Below are 16,912 nucleotides of genomic sequence, written 5' to 3'. Positions count from 1 at the left end.
GCCCTGCTGGAGCAAGCTCCTGGCAGGACCTGTGGCCTCATGGAGAGAGGAGCCCACACTGCAGCAGGTTCGGTGGCAGAACTGGAGACCCTGTGGGGACCCACACTGGATTGGTAAGAAGGATCAGTGCATCCCTCAACTGCTGCTTGAGACTTCCAGGCTCCCTTTCTCCAGTTCGGCTTGGTTATCTTTCCCTCTACACTAACAAACTTCAAAGACTGCTATAAAGGTACACAACACCCCACTCAAACTCGGGAGGATTGATTGGACGTTTTGAACCACGAGATACTCAAAACCTTGGTTTCAGTAGAAATGCTCTGACAGAGTCTAATGCTTTTCATTAGGGAAGTGTCAGAGATACTGCCATGGATTGTCAGATCAATGCAAGGTCTTATGCAACCTTTGTTATGGAATTGCTCAGACCTACCTCTTCATGCTGCAGACCACCCTTGTATTTCCAGTGAAGATTGTACAGAGTGTGGGGTGTGTTTTTTGGAATCATTCACTACCGAGCTGTTGTACTATCCGGCACAATTTTTTCTCAAAAATTTAATGTATGTTTACACTCAGTAGGACTTCAGGATTTAAAATGCCTACCCTTACACAGAAGTACAGAATGCCTCATTTACTTTGCCACAACAGCTTTTTCGTATACTTCAAATTTGTACTGGATCCCATTCTCTTCCTGGATATCAGCAGGGACACCTGGGTACCTGGGGAGAGAGGAGAGGAAAAAGCAAAAGCCAAAAAGTAGATAAAAATGTCATGATGATTCACCTGTAATTTATCCAATCAACTAGAAAAGCGAGTTGTTTGGAACAGGAAATGAAAATACTGTGCTTAGAACAGGTATACTACATAAAAACTGTTTTTAAGAATCATATTAATACTATCTGCAACTTGTACACACATCTTTTATACGAAGAAAGCATACTCTGGTGCAAAACAATCCCCCCATTTTTGGCTTAATCAAAAAATTCCCAACATTTTTATTAAAGCCTCCAACATGTTATTCAAAATGTCTGCCAAGGTACAGAACACTTTGGGGGTTTTTTTTGCTTTGCTTTTCCTCAGATGGTTTAGAAGAAATGTTAAGGACAAGGTTTCTTAAAAGTCTGCAACAGATTCCTAAAGCAGCTGACTGCTACCACAGAAAGAGTTCCTCTACATACCAGATTTTCTAAACCAGTTTTTATTAACAGACACTTTCAAAAATCTTTTCATCTCCCTGTGACAGAACAAGGATTTTGTATGAGTAATATTGACTTTGAGGGAGAAGTACATTTTAAATTGTATTTGTTAGGTGTGATGGTGTCAGGTTTCCACTTTAGTGAGGAGATTTGCCTCATACTTTATAAATTCATGTTCCAAGGCCAAACTTTGATTTCAGTTCACCGGCCAAAACCAATGTACACCCAAGGAACAGCCACGAGGGAGAGAGGGAGCTTTGGGTCAGACCTCAGGACATGGAAGTGAATGCAGAGCAGCTCAGAATATGTTGGAGTTGGAGGTGGTGACTCATCCTCCTCACTCATCACCTTGTTTGTCTCTTCTGCATCCCTCTTCCCTAGCTCCCACAGTGCTGTGCTAATCCACTGCTGGGCCCTCTGAAGAGACCTTCACTCTCCACACTTCCTGTTTCTTCCACTGCTGGTCTGTAACCAGCTGGGAACCAAAACTACAGAAGGAGGAGGAACAGGTCCTGTCGTTCCTGGCTCTTGAGGCAGGTGTCCGAATTTTTGCAGCCTCCTTACTGCCTGTTGGATGTAGTCTCGTTGGAGAGGACATAAAAGCATGACTGGATATGACAATGATAATATAGAAGAAACCACAGTGAATGGCACAAATTCACGGTTTGATGCCTTTCCCTACTACGTTTGTTAGGAATAAGTAATTTTGTCAAGAGAAAAGGAATAATCTTAGAAATCTATAAAGCTCAACTCTCCCTGCTGAAAACCATTTCATTTGTCTTTGGCAATTGATCAAAGACTTTGAGAGGCCAAATATTTTTTACTCACAACACACAGAGAGTTACAAAGCTTAGTAAATATTTGAGTAATTCTAAATAAAGAAGCAGTAAGAAAGGTACTTTTTTTTTTGAAGCAAACTGACGCGTGCAATTCTTTATTGTAAAGATTATGGGAAGGCTGAAGAACAGAGCGAGTTCCAAGAACCTCTGTGCAGAGCATGGTGCAACTCCAGCTTGTAAGTAAAGTATGATTCTGGGGAAAAAAATCACCTCTAACTCAAACCAAAAATGGCCTTAATAGGACCCTTGCACATTCAAATTAGGTTAATCTGAAGACAAGCCTCAGAGGCAATTTGATACTTACTCTGTGAGAAGTCTGTAGTCTTTATAGTTAATTTCTGGAAAAAATGTGTCACTTTCAAATTCCTTTAAGATTCTTGTCACAAACAATCGATGATGAATTGGTTTCTCCATTGCTGCCTTTAAAAACAATAGAAACTCAGTCACTACTTTATGCACCACAGGATTTTAGCAAAGCAGGCAAAATTACACTCGAAATCTCCTCTTTTAGACTCTGCTCAAGAGCACTTTCTAAAGGGCTAATTTCACCTTGTGTCAGTTCCACCTGGTAAGTGGCAGTAATACCTATTCTCAGAGTTTGGGTTATCTGATAGAAATTAAGAAAAAAAAATTGAATAGCCAAGTGAGGAGAAAGGAACAGTGTGGCCTAGTTGCAACAAGCAATTTCTGAATCAGACCTCTCTGAGAAACAGGAAGGTGGTGGGAGATGCCCTCACCTCAAGGTCGTTTGTTCTGATGTTTAATTAATATCAACACTAAAGATTTGCAGTGTATTTTTAGTCTGCATTAGTTTGCAATTCCAGAGACCAAACTGCCTATCAGTAGAACTTCAAAGTTTGATCTCTGGATTGTGGAAAAGTGATAAAATGCACTGAAAGTTTTTAACAACGTTTCCAAGCTCCTTGGATGAAAAGGGTTAAAATGACACTTGTTAGGTGAGTTTGTCACTAACAACTTCAGGAGTCAAAAGTTTGAGATATTTTGTGTTCAGATAAGGCTGGAAAGTCTCTCCCCAGACTTTGTGGCATTAAACTAACCTATTAAAAGCCACACTGGTGATGGTGGTTACAATAAATTTTTGAAAAGCTTGCAGCCATTCCTCCCTTTCCCTTAAACTGGCAATGAGCAATGCTCTTTGTGGAAGGTGACTCACCATGTAGCAGGCTATTAGGTACTACTTCAGCAAGTACAGGAACCAAGCCATAGCAAATGGACTCCACTAAAAGTAATTGTTGCCACTGCTGAGAGGTTAAGTTCTAGAAAAGCTGCCTGATTACTAGACAACAGGTAAAAATGGAAGGGGTAACTCACAACACACCAGCATCCAACAGCACTGAACTGGTATTGGTCCAGTTTCTACATAAATATCAGTATTTTTATTTGTTTAAGTGTGGTAGGTAGGAAGAGAAACATACACCTGCAAAGTAAGAGAAGAATAATAATCTGCTCCACAAATAAAAACACACTGTTTTTTTGCAAACGGAGATACTTCTGTAGTGGAAGAATAAATTGATGTCCTATCCAGCTCTGGGAAGTCAGCTTCAGCAAGAACTCTCTACCGCCAGGACAGGCCAGGGAAGAGCACACTGATCACAGATGTTGCAAAGAGAACTGAATTTAGTCCAAAGGGACCAGATGGTGACCTCTGTTCCAGGTAAATGGTTTCATTAGATGAGTGAACCAACCAGCTGCGTAACCATCCGCTCATTAATAAAAGAAGCGCAAATGCTTCCTCAGTTACCAGACCAGCTCTGGAGTCTGTGTGTGGAGGTGGCCCACGAATACTAAACAACAAACAGAGAAGAACTTGGGGAAAAGCAACGGACTCGAGGTGGTTATAACCCATATGTTTCTCCTCAGCAGATGGGAATGCCCAGTGTCATGGCAGAGAGAGTGCAGTGGGCAAGGAGAAACACTTTCCATTTCACAATTTTCCCTGTTTTGAGATTTAAATAAGCAGCTGAATCACATCATGGGCTGACATTCTGTCCTGACCTTGGCCTGTGCCCATGGCCCTGTCTGGTCACTCCGGGGCTGTGCCTGACTCTGGTAACCTCCATGGGGCCTGATTCTGCCCCATGGACCTGTCTCACCACCTCCGGCCCTAGCTGATGTGGCCCCTGTTATCCTAGTTACTGCCCCTGGGTTCCAGCTCCTTTGGGAGCACCTGGTCCTCCATGTTCTCTCACAGTATCTTCATATAAGTAAATTTGGGATCAAACAGGAAGCCTTATACGTGTGGAGCCTATACAGGAGCCTGTTTGGCAACGACCGGACTCTAATACTGCCTCTGCCAACTACTGCCGTGGACCTAGCAGGATGGCAAAGGAGCTTTATCACAATTCTGTCATTTCCATGGGGATTAAAGTAGTTCCTCAGTGACATTCAATTCACTCTTGCCCTGTCCAGCCCATTCCATCCATTCCTTTTCTTAGGACTGAAGAGAAGTTAGAGGATGAATAGTGCTGAGCTGATGGAATGCTGATGTACTCATTCTACAAACACCATATCATAAGACCATACCCACATAACTAAATCAACACCTGTATGTGTTGTTTATTCTTTCTTTTAAGAAGACCATATTTAATATGTGGCAATGTGCTGGACTCATAGATCCTATTCCTAGGAACAGCCTAGTAAAGCCTGAGTGTTGTTTCTAATCAGTCTAAACCACACAGTTTAAATCTAGTTAAAAGAAACTGATATAATTTACACCGAGCAGCCTCTGAGCAACCTGGTCTAATGGAAAGTGTCCCTGCCCACGGCAGAAGGTTTGGAATAAGATGGTGTTTAAAGTCCCTTCCAACCTAAACCACTCTGTGATTCTGTGACTCCCTTAGGATGTCCAAGTAGCACTTTTTCAGAGTCAAAGCCAAGACCTGAACCTCTCAATTAGGAGACAATACCTCCACACAGAGAGCATCAGTGTCTGAACTCAGAAGAGAAACACAGATCTGAAATCACAGAACTGTAGAATCACAGAGGTTGGAAAAGACCTCCAAGACCATTGAGTCCAACTGTTACTGAATCTTCTGATTGCTCCCACTCATCAAGCTTGAGTTGTACTTGAGAACAGTTTTGATATCCATGAACTAAATTTCTTGGGGATGAAACCAAGCCAGGAATTGTGCTCCAGGGATATGTCTGACAAGCTCTAATAGCTACCAGGGACCCCAGGGCCAGAACCTATGAGTGAACCACTTCCAGCACACAAGAAGCACTCACAGCACAGACAGCCCTCAAACATGAAGTGCTTGCACAAAATCACGAAGTGCCTGTCATTACACAGAACAGCTTCGTAATTGCTGTAACCTACTGACCACTGCTGGGCTATTCCGCTCCTCCTTCCACACCAACACAACCAACAGCAACCTCAACTCCTTTCTGGAATTCAGGAGATCCCGAGCAGTGCAGAGGATCTACAGAGTGTGTCACCATGCTAAGATCCAAAGAAATTAAGCTTGTAAACCAGTGCTGTGAGTAGTCCAAAAGCTCCCCTGGAGGCATCAGTACTGCCCTCACCCTGCAGTTGGGCCGGTGCTGACCTGGCACAACTCCCTGGGTGAGGTCAGGTCAGGCTGGTGTTTCAGTGTGAAGGTGTCTGGGCTGAGCACGAGGCACAGAGGGGACGCACTGTTTCAGGTGAGGCAGGTGCTCAGATGTCCGGAATGACCCACACTAAGGGTGTGGGAAACCAGAGGCAGCAAAGGCCTGGAAGATCATATTCATGTTCCCTGCTCACACCATCTACAGAAACAAGGTTGCAGGATTGCTCCTGGGAGCTGGGGGACAACAGCCCTGGCCACAGGGGACCTCCCCAAGCCAAACTGATCAGAAGGTGCTAAGGCTGGGAGCTGTGTTAAAAGGCTCCACAGGGCAATAAGCCACCCTCTTGTCTGGCAATAGCTGCTGCTGCTGTAGCTCTTGACAGATGTCCTCAGTCGTGCACCCTCATATTCAAGTATGTTTTGCACCTACTCCTCATTCCCCAGAATCCCACACCAGTGGGATGTCACCAGACCCAGTGGGATGTCACCAGACTCAGTGGGATGTCACCAGACCCAATGGGATGTCACCAGCCTAAGCTCACTGTGCCAAGGATCACAGACCAACCAGGACAGAGCATCCCCAGTGAGGACCCCAAGAATCCTCCCATGTTCCTACTCATCCTTCAACATCCACATCAGCCCCTGACAGGCTGCCAAAGCAGCCCACCCCAAAGTTAAGTGCCAGGATTGTGTTCCCTTCTGTAGTGAACTCAACTGAAAGATGTCTGTGCACTAAGGAGTTAGCAATCCACAGAACAACTATCCTGAACACACTAGGCCTGTGCTGTGCATATTCCTTGCCCATAGGATCAGACAGAGAGCTGTAACAGAGGAGCCTGGAGGCACCTTCCCCTTGGAACCAGTGACTGTACCAACTACATGCCCTTGCCTTGATCTAAAAGGACAGCAAGAAGCTCTCATGTGAACATCCTTCCTGTTTGACAGCAGAAATGATGAATAGACCTATTTTCCTGTAAGAAAATCCTATAACAGCTTGGATAATCAAAATGGGGTAGCCCTTCATATGGACAAGCACAGGCTCATACTAATAAACACAATCAGTTCTAAACCTTTGAGCCACACAAAGCAGTAAGATCAAAATAATGCTTTAAACCCAAATACCTGTAACTACCAAGTAAAATTATTCACTTCAATTACCAATTGTTATTTTACTTCCCACACATTTGTACATAGTATAATGGAAATACTCTTGTGAAACCTTTTGTGCATCTTTAATACAAGCACTACAAATACGACCTGCAGTTTTGGTAGAGGTGTGTGTTTTCCATCAAACTCTTCTAGTTAAGATCACAAGCCTAGTTTGAATGCAGGAATCTGTATAAAACTGTTAAGATTTCTCTCTAATGAATTAATATTTCCTTTGAAATATCCTGAGCAGACGCTTGCAAGGGAGAAAACAGCCGAAATTTCAGAATTTAGGACCAGTTTGGGTTGGAAGGGACCTTAAAGCCCATCCAATTCCACCCCCTGCCACAGCCAGGGACACCTTCCACTATCTCAGGTTGCTCCAAGCCCCGTCCAATCTGGCCTTGAACACTTCCAGGGATGGGGCAGCCACAGCTTCTCTGGGCAACCTGTGCCAGGACCTCACCACCTTCACAGGGAACAACTCCTTCCAAATATCCCATCTAACCCTGCCCTCTGGCAGTGGGAAGCCGTTCTCCCTTGTCCTGTCCCCCCAGGCCCCTGTTCCTCTCCAGCTCTCCTGGAGCCCCTTTAGGCACTGGAAGGGGCTCTGAGGTCTCCCCAGAGCCTTCTCTTCTCCGGGCTGAACATCCTCAGTAGTCTCAATGTTTCTCCACGTCCAGGGTAACCAGGTCTCCTATTACCCTAAGACATATTCCCTGACACTGATCAGCAGAAATAGCATGTTCCAAGTTACTCTTGGTCAAAGCTTCCAATTTATAATCTAAGTATTGGTGATTAAGAGTCTAAAAAATGACATTATTCTCTACCAAATATCAGCCAGACACTGGAAAAATAGTTAAAATATAAGTCTACAAGACAGGTGCTCCTGGAAGGAGAAGCAAAACCAATCACTCTCTACAGCACTAGATGAGCCTGTGGCTATTGCAGGAAAGGGGTAAATGGTTCTGCTCACACCTGCATCCTGCAGAACTACTGTCAGAGGCTCTTGCTGGGCAGCTGTGCCCACTGTGAAGAGAAGTTGTCTCCACAAATTCCATGCCTGGAACCAGACTGAGAGTAAAGGACAGATTACTTCTATAGGTTAATACCTGATTATAGACTGAATGCATTTGCAATATCAAATACAGGATGTGTACTTCACCACACTCAGAAGTTATTATAAAACAGAAATTAAAAAAAAAGGAGTAAAGAAACAACAGTGTTTTACAGGCTATTTGTACATGCACTTCATTTTTCTTACAGCTTTAGCAATATCTAAATACTTCGCTTTTTTTACTGTAAAAGATGCATTCCGAAGACACAGAGAAGAGGTTCGTGAAAGGCACAAACTGCAAAGGCAAGAAATACCAGAAAATGTATTTTCCTGCCCCATACAAGGCATAGTATCAGCCCCCATTTGCTACTAGGAGCTTGACAGCATTGTCATCGTACCTCTGAAGTCCCAGTGCCAAACAACAAGTGGACAGTAAAGGACAGTAGAAATGTTTCCTTCACTATTAAAAAAATAACTGCTTTACAGTTCTTAACAATTCAATTACGAATCCAGAGACTGGGAGCAGTAGGGACATCTGGTTGTTGGATGGGAAAGCAGAGTGAGTGCAACCTCTCATCATATGATTATCTCCTCTGATTGCTGACACCATCACCTGGCAGCTCTCTCTAAACCCTATTTTCTCACCTGTATACATCCTAAAAGGGTCATACTCTGGCTAAAAATGCTGGACCATTTTTCTTTTTTTTTCATATCCTTTGCAGAGTCAGTCAGTAAAATAAATATAGCAATCGTGGCTTTGGCTGAAAAACCGAGCAATTTAGATATTTTAAATGAAGCTCTCGAAAGCACAACAACTGTATGGCAGTGGCCCACTGGCAAGACCAACATTTAGTTACTTGGACAGGCATTTTAAACTCGAGAGCTGAAATCTCACTTTCCAAGACTTGCTCTGTTAGAATCACTGCACTTTGCACTTCCTAATGCAGATTTAATAGGGACTTGAGCCATTCTCATCCCATCACAGAGAACAAATAACTCAGGAGTAGGCTGAATGTACCTTGTAAACTGAAGTGCCTCCGACGATCCAAACCATGTCTACTCTACTTTTTAGCTCTGGTGAATCCAAAAGAGCTAAAGCATCATCCAGACTTTTGGAAAGATAATGTGCCCCTTTCGGGACTTCCCTAGAAAAAAGCAAAGTTTTATCACTAAATAATTAGAAGGCAATTCATTGTGATCATCAATACAATCTAGAGACACAATGTGTTTGGCTGAATTCACAAATAACTAGATGTAATTGTTTTGAAATGGCTGTTACTGCCAATCTATGTTAGAATTGTCATCTGACTGCAAGTTTATCAGATCTCAGCTTCATTGTAACTTAAGAGGCATTATAAATTATAGATCTGAAATTTTATAACACGTTTTTGAAAAACCACAACAGAGTAATTTACATATATAAATTAAATAAATTACAGATAATATAGAAATTTTTACCTGAATTCCAAAACATTAATATTTCATTCAATAAAAATAGTTGAAAAGCCCCTATTCACTGCCCACCCACATGATCAGCTGCAAACCCACCAACATCCTCCAAAACAATAAACCACTCTAAGTGGACATTTTTGTTTAATAATATTTGGGTAACTGTGGGTGATGCATTCAAGATGAGAGCTCTGAAAAATGGCAGTTCATCCACAAATCCTAATAAAAATAAGCTTCAAAAAAGGGATTAAGAGCCACCAATCTAAGCAGGAACTAGAGAAATGCAGTTGAACACATGAGTTAGAAAAACTATTGACAATTGTCAAATGGTTTGTGACTAGAGCTAGAAGTTGTACTTACAATGTAAAGTAATGACAATTACTTGCAAATTAATTTAAAAAAAATTAAAGGTAAAGTAGTTATAACACTCAGAACAAAGAGCAGAAATTCCTTCTAACCAAATACCAGAAATTATACATTTGGAATTACTGTATGTTGATTTGCTGCAGGTATTTTTAGGTGCAGAATTTTTATTTGTTTTACAGGCCTATTATTCATCATACTTACTTGAGCTCTCTGCTGAGCACAATATTAATTCTGTCTTTTAAAGGACGGTTCTTCTCAGGAATGGAGAACCAGGTTTTTTTACCCATTATCAGTGCATTCTGTTTACCTGAGTATAAGAGGAAACATTTACTTAAGTTTACTGTTTAGTGACAATGCTGGACTTCCCCCTCCAAACTCCATGTCAGCAGTTAACAAAAGCACAAGCTTAGGCCCCAGTTCACTAACCAGTCACGTTTGTGGCCTCAAAGCATTGTCAGTCAGCTGACACCAATGCAGTCTCATACAAACTCATAATATTTTTTAGAAGAACCAGCAAAATTAATCTAAAGCTGAAGGGTATCAGGTGTTCAATCATATTCTAAAAATTCACCTATGAATATAATTTCTGACCAAACCCAAGCATTCATAACCTCATAAACACACCTCTTTTTATAAGATTACCTCTTATACACACATTGCTAAGAAGAGAAAGGTTTCTCTTTATGAGGAAATGGAGTTGTCAGAAAAATAAAGACAGAGGTTGAGAGTCAAGAGAGTCAATGGTGACATCCCTGCTGTGAAGATTTATGGCAGCATAATCCATTATAAGTCTGGTTATGAAGCAACTTACCTACCTAATATCTAAGGTCACAACTTATCAAAAGATCTGCAGGCAGGATGGAGCAAAATTTTTCTTTCTAATTGTATTTTAAACATTTTTTTTTGATCACAGGTTATTTGTGCCAGGTAAGATTCAACTTGCAGACATCTAAAGACTTAGAATTGTGTTCTTCTTTTTTTTTTTTTGTACATTTAAAGTTGCAATGGGATCAATGAGGTCTCCAATACACAAATAAAATCCTTCCTTAAGACTGTTGAAAAATGAGATTAGACATTCCTTGTGGATTATGGAACAGACCTTTAAGTCAGAAAATGGAATAGGTCACCTAATCAAAACAAGGGAACACATTAGGCTGACCAGGAGTTTTAACAGGAGTGTGAAAAAAAAACCCCATAGGAAGGAGTGACCACGTTGGGAAATGTTTGCAGTATGGCTGCTGTGTATTATCAGCAGGGTTACGGTTTTCTGGCATATGGTGATGGCTCAGCACTCAGAAAACCAAGCAAAATTACATCAGAAGGGTCAGAAGCTTGGAATAAAAGACCAAGGCTGAGCTACAGCAAACAAGTTAGATAAGCTAAAACAGCCTTATAAAAAACAAACCATCTATGCTAGTTAATCAGCACGTGGAAACCTTTCCATTTTAAACATGGAGTTTCAGGGAAAGACGCTTTAGGTAAACTTCAGGTGAAGTTTTCTACTCTTTTGGGGAAACAGGACTTGGGAATCCTTTTCATTAACAGATCACCTGCACTCCCAAAACATCTGAATCATCTCATGTCTTCATCTGACTCGAACGATTGCCCAAGGGATGAAGTACACGGGAGGCTTGGGAGGGCAGGCTGTGTGCAGAAATAAGACTGGTAATCCAGGGAAATGTAAAATCCCCAGTTTTCCGTGTCTGACACTACACACAGCTTCACATTACCTTCCACACGAGACGTGCTAGTCATTCTCTGGAAGTACTTGTACTCATTTCTGGCGAGAAAACACGAAGAGCATTACAATGTGGTTTAAGAATGAGGTCTCTAATTTCTAATTTTTTTTTTGCAATTTCTCTAATTAAAAAAAAAAAAAAAAGAAAAAGAAAAAACCCAAACATAAAGCGGGTGCTGCTGGTGCCCGGGGAGGAGCGGCTAGACGGAGCCTGGGCCGATGCCATGGCCGAGGAGGGACCTTTGTCCTCGGTTGCAGGAGGGACAACCCACGCCATGGCGTGAGGGTGAAGCCACCCGAAACCCCAACCTCACCATCCCGCCATCGCCGCGCTTTCCCGCCTCGCCGCGTATCGCCTTCAAGGACTACAACTCCCGGCGCATCCCGCGCGGCCCCGCAGCGCCCGGCGGCGATGGTGCAGCGTTGCGGGGCACGCCGGAAGCTGTAGTCCGCCCGCCCTCACTCTCACCCGGCGGGGGCACGGCCGTACCTGAGGGGCGGCCAGGGCAGCCGCCCGTCCTTGCCGATGCCCATGTTCTGGCTCACGGCCACGATGGAGTTGAGCGAGCGCGCCATGGCGGCGCCGTGATGGCCGAGCGGGGCAGCGCCGGGGCGGGCGAGCGGGCTGGACGGGGGCGGGCGGAGCGGCCCCATCCGGCGGGAGGCGGTGCCGGGCCCAGCCGGGCCATGGTGCCGAGGGGGCGGCGGGAGCGCGGCGGGGTCGGGCGGCAGCTCGTGCTCAGCAGGTTCTTCGGCGCGGCGGGGACCGGCGGCGAGCGCGGCTCTGCCCGGAGCACGGTGACCGGGCAGGGCAGGGCAGGGCAGGGCAGGGAGGGAGGGAGGGACGGACGGACGGACGGACGGACGGACGGACGGACAGGCGGGCGGGACAGGGGTTCTCGCAGGCGATGGACCGACCGCAGCACCTGTGTGACACGGGACGGCGGTACCGGGCACTCTGAGGGCATCCTCAGACAAGGGAAAGACAAGGAGCTGCTGGAGAGGGTCCATCAGAGGCCCCAGAGGTGATGAGGGGTCTGGAACATCTCCCTGATGAGCAGAGACTGCAGGAGCTGGGCCTGGTTAGTCTGGAGAGGAGAAGACTGAGAAGGGATCCTATCAATCCACACCAATATCCCCAAGGGGTGTCAGAAGATGGTCCCAGACTCTGTTTAGTGGTGCCTAGCGACAGGACAAGGAGTAATGGCCATAAACTGAAACACAACAAGTTCCCCCTCAACCTGAGGCAGAACTTCTTTCCGTGGAGGTGGCAGAGCCTGGAACAGCTGCCCAGGGAGGGTGTGGAGTCTCCCTGTCTGGAGACATCCCAAACCCACTTGGACGTGTCTCTGTGTCACCTGCTCCAGGAGACCCTGCCTGGGCAGGGGTTGGGCTGGGTGATCTCCAGAGGACCCTTCCAACCCCGACCATTCTGTCATCCAGGATGTCCCATTTTGCAGGAGCTGGAGCTCAGCACGGGTTTGATGAGCTGGGCAGGGCCAGGGTGCTGGTCCGTGTCACTGGGGTTTTGCTCCCATGTTGGACCCCTGGCACAGGTTGTGCCTCCTGGTGTTGCAAAATGTGGAATATGTAGAGATTATCTTAAGTCCGGATGTTCTTTGATGTTTGATCTTTGTGTTGTTTCCTGATCAACAAGGAAAGAGACCTGGTTAGTGGGACAGGCAGCAGCTGCATCTCTTAGGGAAGAACATCCTGGAAACAACAAGCATTCAGGGTGAAATAAAAATGTTTATGTGTACCTATGTACACGTTGCTAATTGGCAAAATGCTCAAGGTCTGTGTATCCTGTGGCTGAACTGTGTTCATTATAGTACTAAAACCCACACCTACAGGCCAAAAAAGACTGCCCAGGTGCAGACCCTTTCCTTGAGCACATGTAGAAGTTGGCTGGCGTTGTGTAACTTGGAAATGACTAATCAATCCTGATAGAGGGGCTGTGCTTGGGAAGTTACTAATTCTGGATTTCTGTGTATAAATGATGGCACAGAAAGTCCAGTTGTTGTGCTGGATTTGTGGAACACACTGCGAACCCATGGCCTGTGAAGTTCTGAAATAAATATTCAGTGTCTCTCAGGTGTGTAATTATTGGCTTGTTGCACACCAGATGACAAATCAGATTTTGTGGACAACTCTGGCATGCGGCAGGCTGAGTTCATGGCCCAGGTGATGGAGCTCAGGCAACTCCAGGTGGGTCTACTGTTGGGTGCAAGGCCAAAAGAGCCTGCAATGATCCAGCAGCCTCTTTGTATCACCACTGGTTAAAAATTGCTATCTCTTAGGAACTGGTTTTCATGCTGAGTTTATGTTTTTCAGTCTCCCTGTAGTTAAAATTTCCAGCCCCTTCTAGTCTGCTTTTTCCACCTGTGTGTCAAGGCAACTTTTTTGGTTACTTTTGGTCCAAATGCATTTTTAAAGGTGTGATTGCAGCTTTCTGCCCATGCAGAGAAAGCTTCCTAATTAGTGTTAATTTGGTGGTATTTAACAGTGGATTCAGAAGCTTTGCTACTTATATGGGCTGTACATATGGATAGGTTATATAGAGGTTATGAACTTAGTTGGTGGGGGTGGAGTTCCTGCTTAGTTGTAAGGAAATTGAAATTCCTCAATTAAACACTGAGATTACCATTTGAAATGTGGCTGCAGGCAGCTGAAAGCATCTGCTGTGTGCTTATCTGTGAAGTGTTTATATGTTGTTGGAACTGTAAGTTACTTCTTTATATTTAGTCAAACTTCTTGCATGCTGTTAAGCAATAAATCAGTGATGAAACAGCATAAATTGACGAATTTTTGGTTTACGTAGTGTTCAAAGTGCACGTGTCAAAAGACATCTAAGGAGCAGTGGTTGACAGTGCTGTATTTTATACAAGCCCAGGTGCTTACGAGTAGTTTAGGAAAACCTTTTTAAGCTTGGACTGACACTTGCAGGATGGTGTGGAGCAGATGGAGGTGATCCCATCATCACTGGGATTCAGTTCGTAGGGAATGGAGCCTCTTGGGGGTGAACAGCCAGTGTCTGGCAAGGAGAGAGCTCTGGACTGTGGGAGTGAGGACTTGCAGAAGAGCTCTGGTTCAGGCACAGGTGTGGCTGTGGTGTTGTGGGAAAGTCTGTTAAGTACTGGTTCAGTTCTCTGCCACAGAAGTAGCTCTAAGCTGCCTTTTGAAGCCACAATAGCTGCAGGTGTTTCTTTTATAGCAAAACAGCCAACCTGATCACAAAATGTACTGTTCCTCTTCCTCTTGTAGCCTCAAGTGCTAGAAGAACTGTTTTATAAACAAAACATGTAGATAGGTAAAATAGTTAGGGATTTTGTATCTGGTAAATTATTTTCATAGAATCACGAAAGGGTTTGGTTGGACATACATCGTCATGGGCAGGGACACCTCCAAATGGAACAGGTTGCTCCAAGCCCTGTCCAGCCTGGCCTTGGACACTTCCAAGGATGGGTTATTCAATAATTTTGCATTATCTGTTTGTGAAATGCTTGGTTGCATTATTGTCTTTCATAGGGGATGGCAAAGAGAAAAAGGAACTGAACTTCTTTCTGTAATTTACGTTTCAGGCTTCTGAATGTGGCACAAAAAGCAGCACATCAACTGAAGGCAATGAACTCTGTGAAAAGAAGCCCAGGGCACGACAAATCACTCTGGAAGATATCTGTAACCCATTGAAGACTCAGGATAAAAGTGAGTTGACTGTAAACAAACCTCCAAGCATTGACAGCCAGTAAATAGTTTGTCATTGTCAAATGTGAAAAAAGTGTCTCGGTACTTTGGGAAGTGTCTCTTGAGTGTAAGATACAACTCTGAAGAGCCATAATGAGCATACTCCTGGACTGTTCAAGAACCTTTCTGTGGCACAGGAGCTAGGAATTTGAGCCTTGCTCCAGAATTACTCTGCAGGTTTCCTTCAGCTCACTCAGCTTTAACAGGTTGTTCAGTCAGTGAAGTCCTGATGTCCAGGCAGAAATGGTGCAACTTTCCTCCCTGTGTTGGTTTAACAGTCTTGTTCAGAAGCACAACTGACACCTGAGAGCTCTGTAGAGCCTGGTCTGTAACTGGTGTACACAAAGGCTACCCCGAAGTAAATTCTCACCTGGGAAACAACAGCCACTCCATTGTCTTGAAAATGCCTGAGTTCCATCTGGCTTTGAACCAAGAGTTTAATAAAATAATGCTGGTACAAAAACAAATGGGTGTATATAAAGTTCATTGCACTTCATTTAAAAGAATTAGCCTCCTAAGTTTTTTAAAGTGGGAACTACATTCAGTTTTGTCAGTGCAATGGTTTGAAGTACCACTAAGACACCACCAAGTAGCAATACTGCTAAAAACTGGACTGACAAAAATTCTACTTGATTTCCAGTATTCTTGGCTAAATTAGTGGCTTTGAAGTTACCAGCCCAGAAAATAGTTGTGTGTCTTTTCCCATGTATGACCAAGCACACAAGTGAGGAATACTGGTTTTCCAGGGAGTTAATCAAGCTGGTTCCATGCATGACTCTGTCAGTCTGGGAGAAATATTGCAATGGGAAAGGAGAAGAAATGTAGAGAAGAGAGAGATGGAGCAAAATGATTCTGTTCTGTGCTTACTGATGTTATTCTGATTGACATTCTGCTTTAGAAAATAAGTTGCTAATGTTTTTGTTGTGTATTTTTACTGAAGAAGAACTTCAGAAGCATGAAAAGCCCTGTATATGTTTGCAAACTCTAGACAGACTGAGAGAATTCTGCAGTGATTCAGACCAGCAGTGTACCAGAATCCAGGATGGTTTTCAGGAGAAAGAGTCCGAGAGTTTGAAAAAATGTCCCAGTATTACTGGGAGAAGTTCAGAATTGAAGATCCCTCTTCCATCTCGGGACGCTGACCCAAAGGTTGCTCAGAAGGTATGCAGAGCTGTGGTCTGTGGTGTGTAGATTGCTTGTTGTGGTTTAAAAAAACAAGTTTTGGCAGAAGTTTCCCTTTGTGTTTTTGTGTTCTGTCATGAAATAGTGCAGCAGAACCCAACAGACCCAACAGACCCTACTTTCCTGGAGCTTTTCTCATAGTGGACAGGATGCATCTTTAGCTCTTCAGTAATACCACTGAAAAACAGCAGTAATGAGAGCAGAGACACTGGCAGTGTATCTTGTGATTGAGTGAAACTGTAAGATTGTAATAACACATGTTCAGTTGGTACTTTGCTCATCTTTCTTTCAATTCTACCAATTTTGATGTCTACCAGTCTTTCTTTACATAAATATTAGAAGTATTGCTGAGATACAGCCTAATCCAGTGGCTGGTAAATCTAACTACTAAAGATACCACTGCTTTTTCATCTGCAGAAGATATGGGTAGCTCGCATGAAAAATTATCATTATTATATGTATGATGCAAGTCAATAAGACTGGGGTAATAGTACTTTGTAAGAGTAGTAGTACTTTGCTTCTTCTTTAATTATAGGTCTAATTAACTTCAGTTAATTCGTTGTTTTAGGTGTCAGGTCCTAAAAGGTGTCTCCTGGCTTATTGCGGCAACTGCTCTTTAGTGAAGTTTTACA

The 16,912-nt window shown here is 43.8% G+C and overlaps 2 protein-coding genes across 10 annotated transcripts in view; one reads left to right on the top strand and one right to left on the bottom strand.

Moving 5' to 3' along the window:
• Positions 1 to 519: 519 nt before the first annotated feature.
• On the bottom strand, positions 520 to 11,995 carry DHFR (dihydrofolate reductase). 2 transcript variants are annotated; one of them, XM_027708847.1, is made up of 6 exons: positions 11,845 to 11,995; positions 11,347 to 11,396; positions 9,818 to 9,923; positions 8,820 to 8,946; positions 2,334 to 2,449; positions 520 to 713 (listed from the first exon to the last, which is right to left on the bottom strand). In XM_027708847.1, exons 1-6 carry the CDS (start codon positions 11,928 to 11,930, stop codon positions 626 to 628), a joined length of 573 nt encoding a protein of 190 aa, XP_027564648.1. In that variant the 5' UTR covers positions 11,931 to 11,995; the 3' UTR covers positions 520 to 625. The 2 variants fall into 2 exon arrangements, with proteins under 2 accessions (XP_027564648.1, XP_027564649.1); XM_027708848.1 differs by lacking the exon at positions 11,845 to 11,995 and adding an exon at positions 11,651 to 11,726.
• Positions 11,996 to 12,250: 255 nt separating this feature from the next.
• The window catches only part of MSH3 (mutS homolog 3), a 99,150-nt gene continuing 94,488 nt past the window's right edge, over positions 12,251 to 16,912 (top strand). For 6 of the 8 annotated variants that reach the window (XM_027708808.1, XM_027708807.1, XM_027708809.1 and 3 more), the window contains exons 1-3: positions 12,251 to 12,436; positions 14,936 to 15,059; positions 16,039 to 16,259. In XM_027708808.1, the coding sequence (XP_027564609.1) occupies positions 12,383 to 12,436; positions 14,936 to 15,059; positions 16,039 to 16,259 (399 nt within the window). In that variant the 5' untranslated portion in view covers positions 12,251 to 12,382. Of the gene's footprint in view, positions 13,563 to 14,935; positions 15,060 to 16,038; positions 16,260 to 16,912 lie in introns of all 8 variants that reach the window. The other 2 variants (XM_027708810.1, XM_027708802.1) reach the window with 2 other exon arrangements.

Source organism: Neopelma chrysocephalum, unplaced genomic scaffold (genome assembly GCF_003984885.1).
Source record: "Neopelma chrysocephalum unplaced genomic scaffold, ASM398488v2 Primary Assembly neopelma1_96545, whole genome shotgun sequence".
In the NCBI taxonomy this organism is placed as follows: Eukaryota; Metazoa; Chordata; class Aves; order Passeriformes; family Pipridae; genus Neopelma; species Neopelma chrysocephalum.
Note: the sequence above shows the minus strand (reverse complement) of the source record. Positions and strands in the feature narration are given on the sequence as shown.

Coding starts and splice junctions, on each gene's coding strand:
- DHFR (XM_027708847.1), bottom strand. CDS start 11,930: ATGGCGCGCTCGCTCAACTCCATCGTGGCCGTGAGCCAGAACATGGGC. Junction 11,397..11,844: donor CTGCCCTGGCCGCCCCTCAG/GTACGGCCGTGC, acceptor TTTTCTCGCCAG/AAATGAGTACAAGTACTTCC. Junction 714..2,333: donor GACTACAGACTTCTCACAGA/GTAAGTATCAAA, acceptor CTCTCTCCCCAG/GTACCCAGGTGTCCCTGCTG.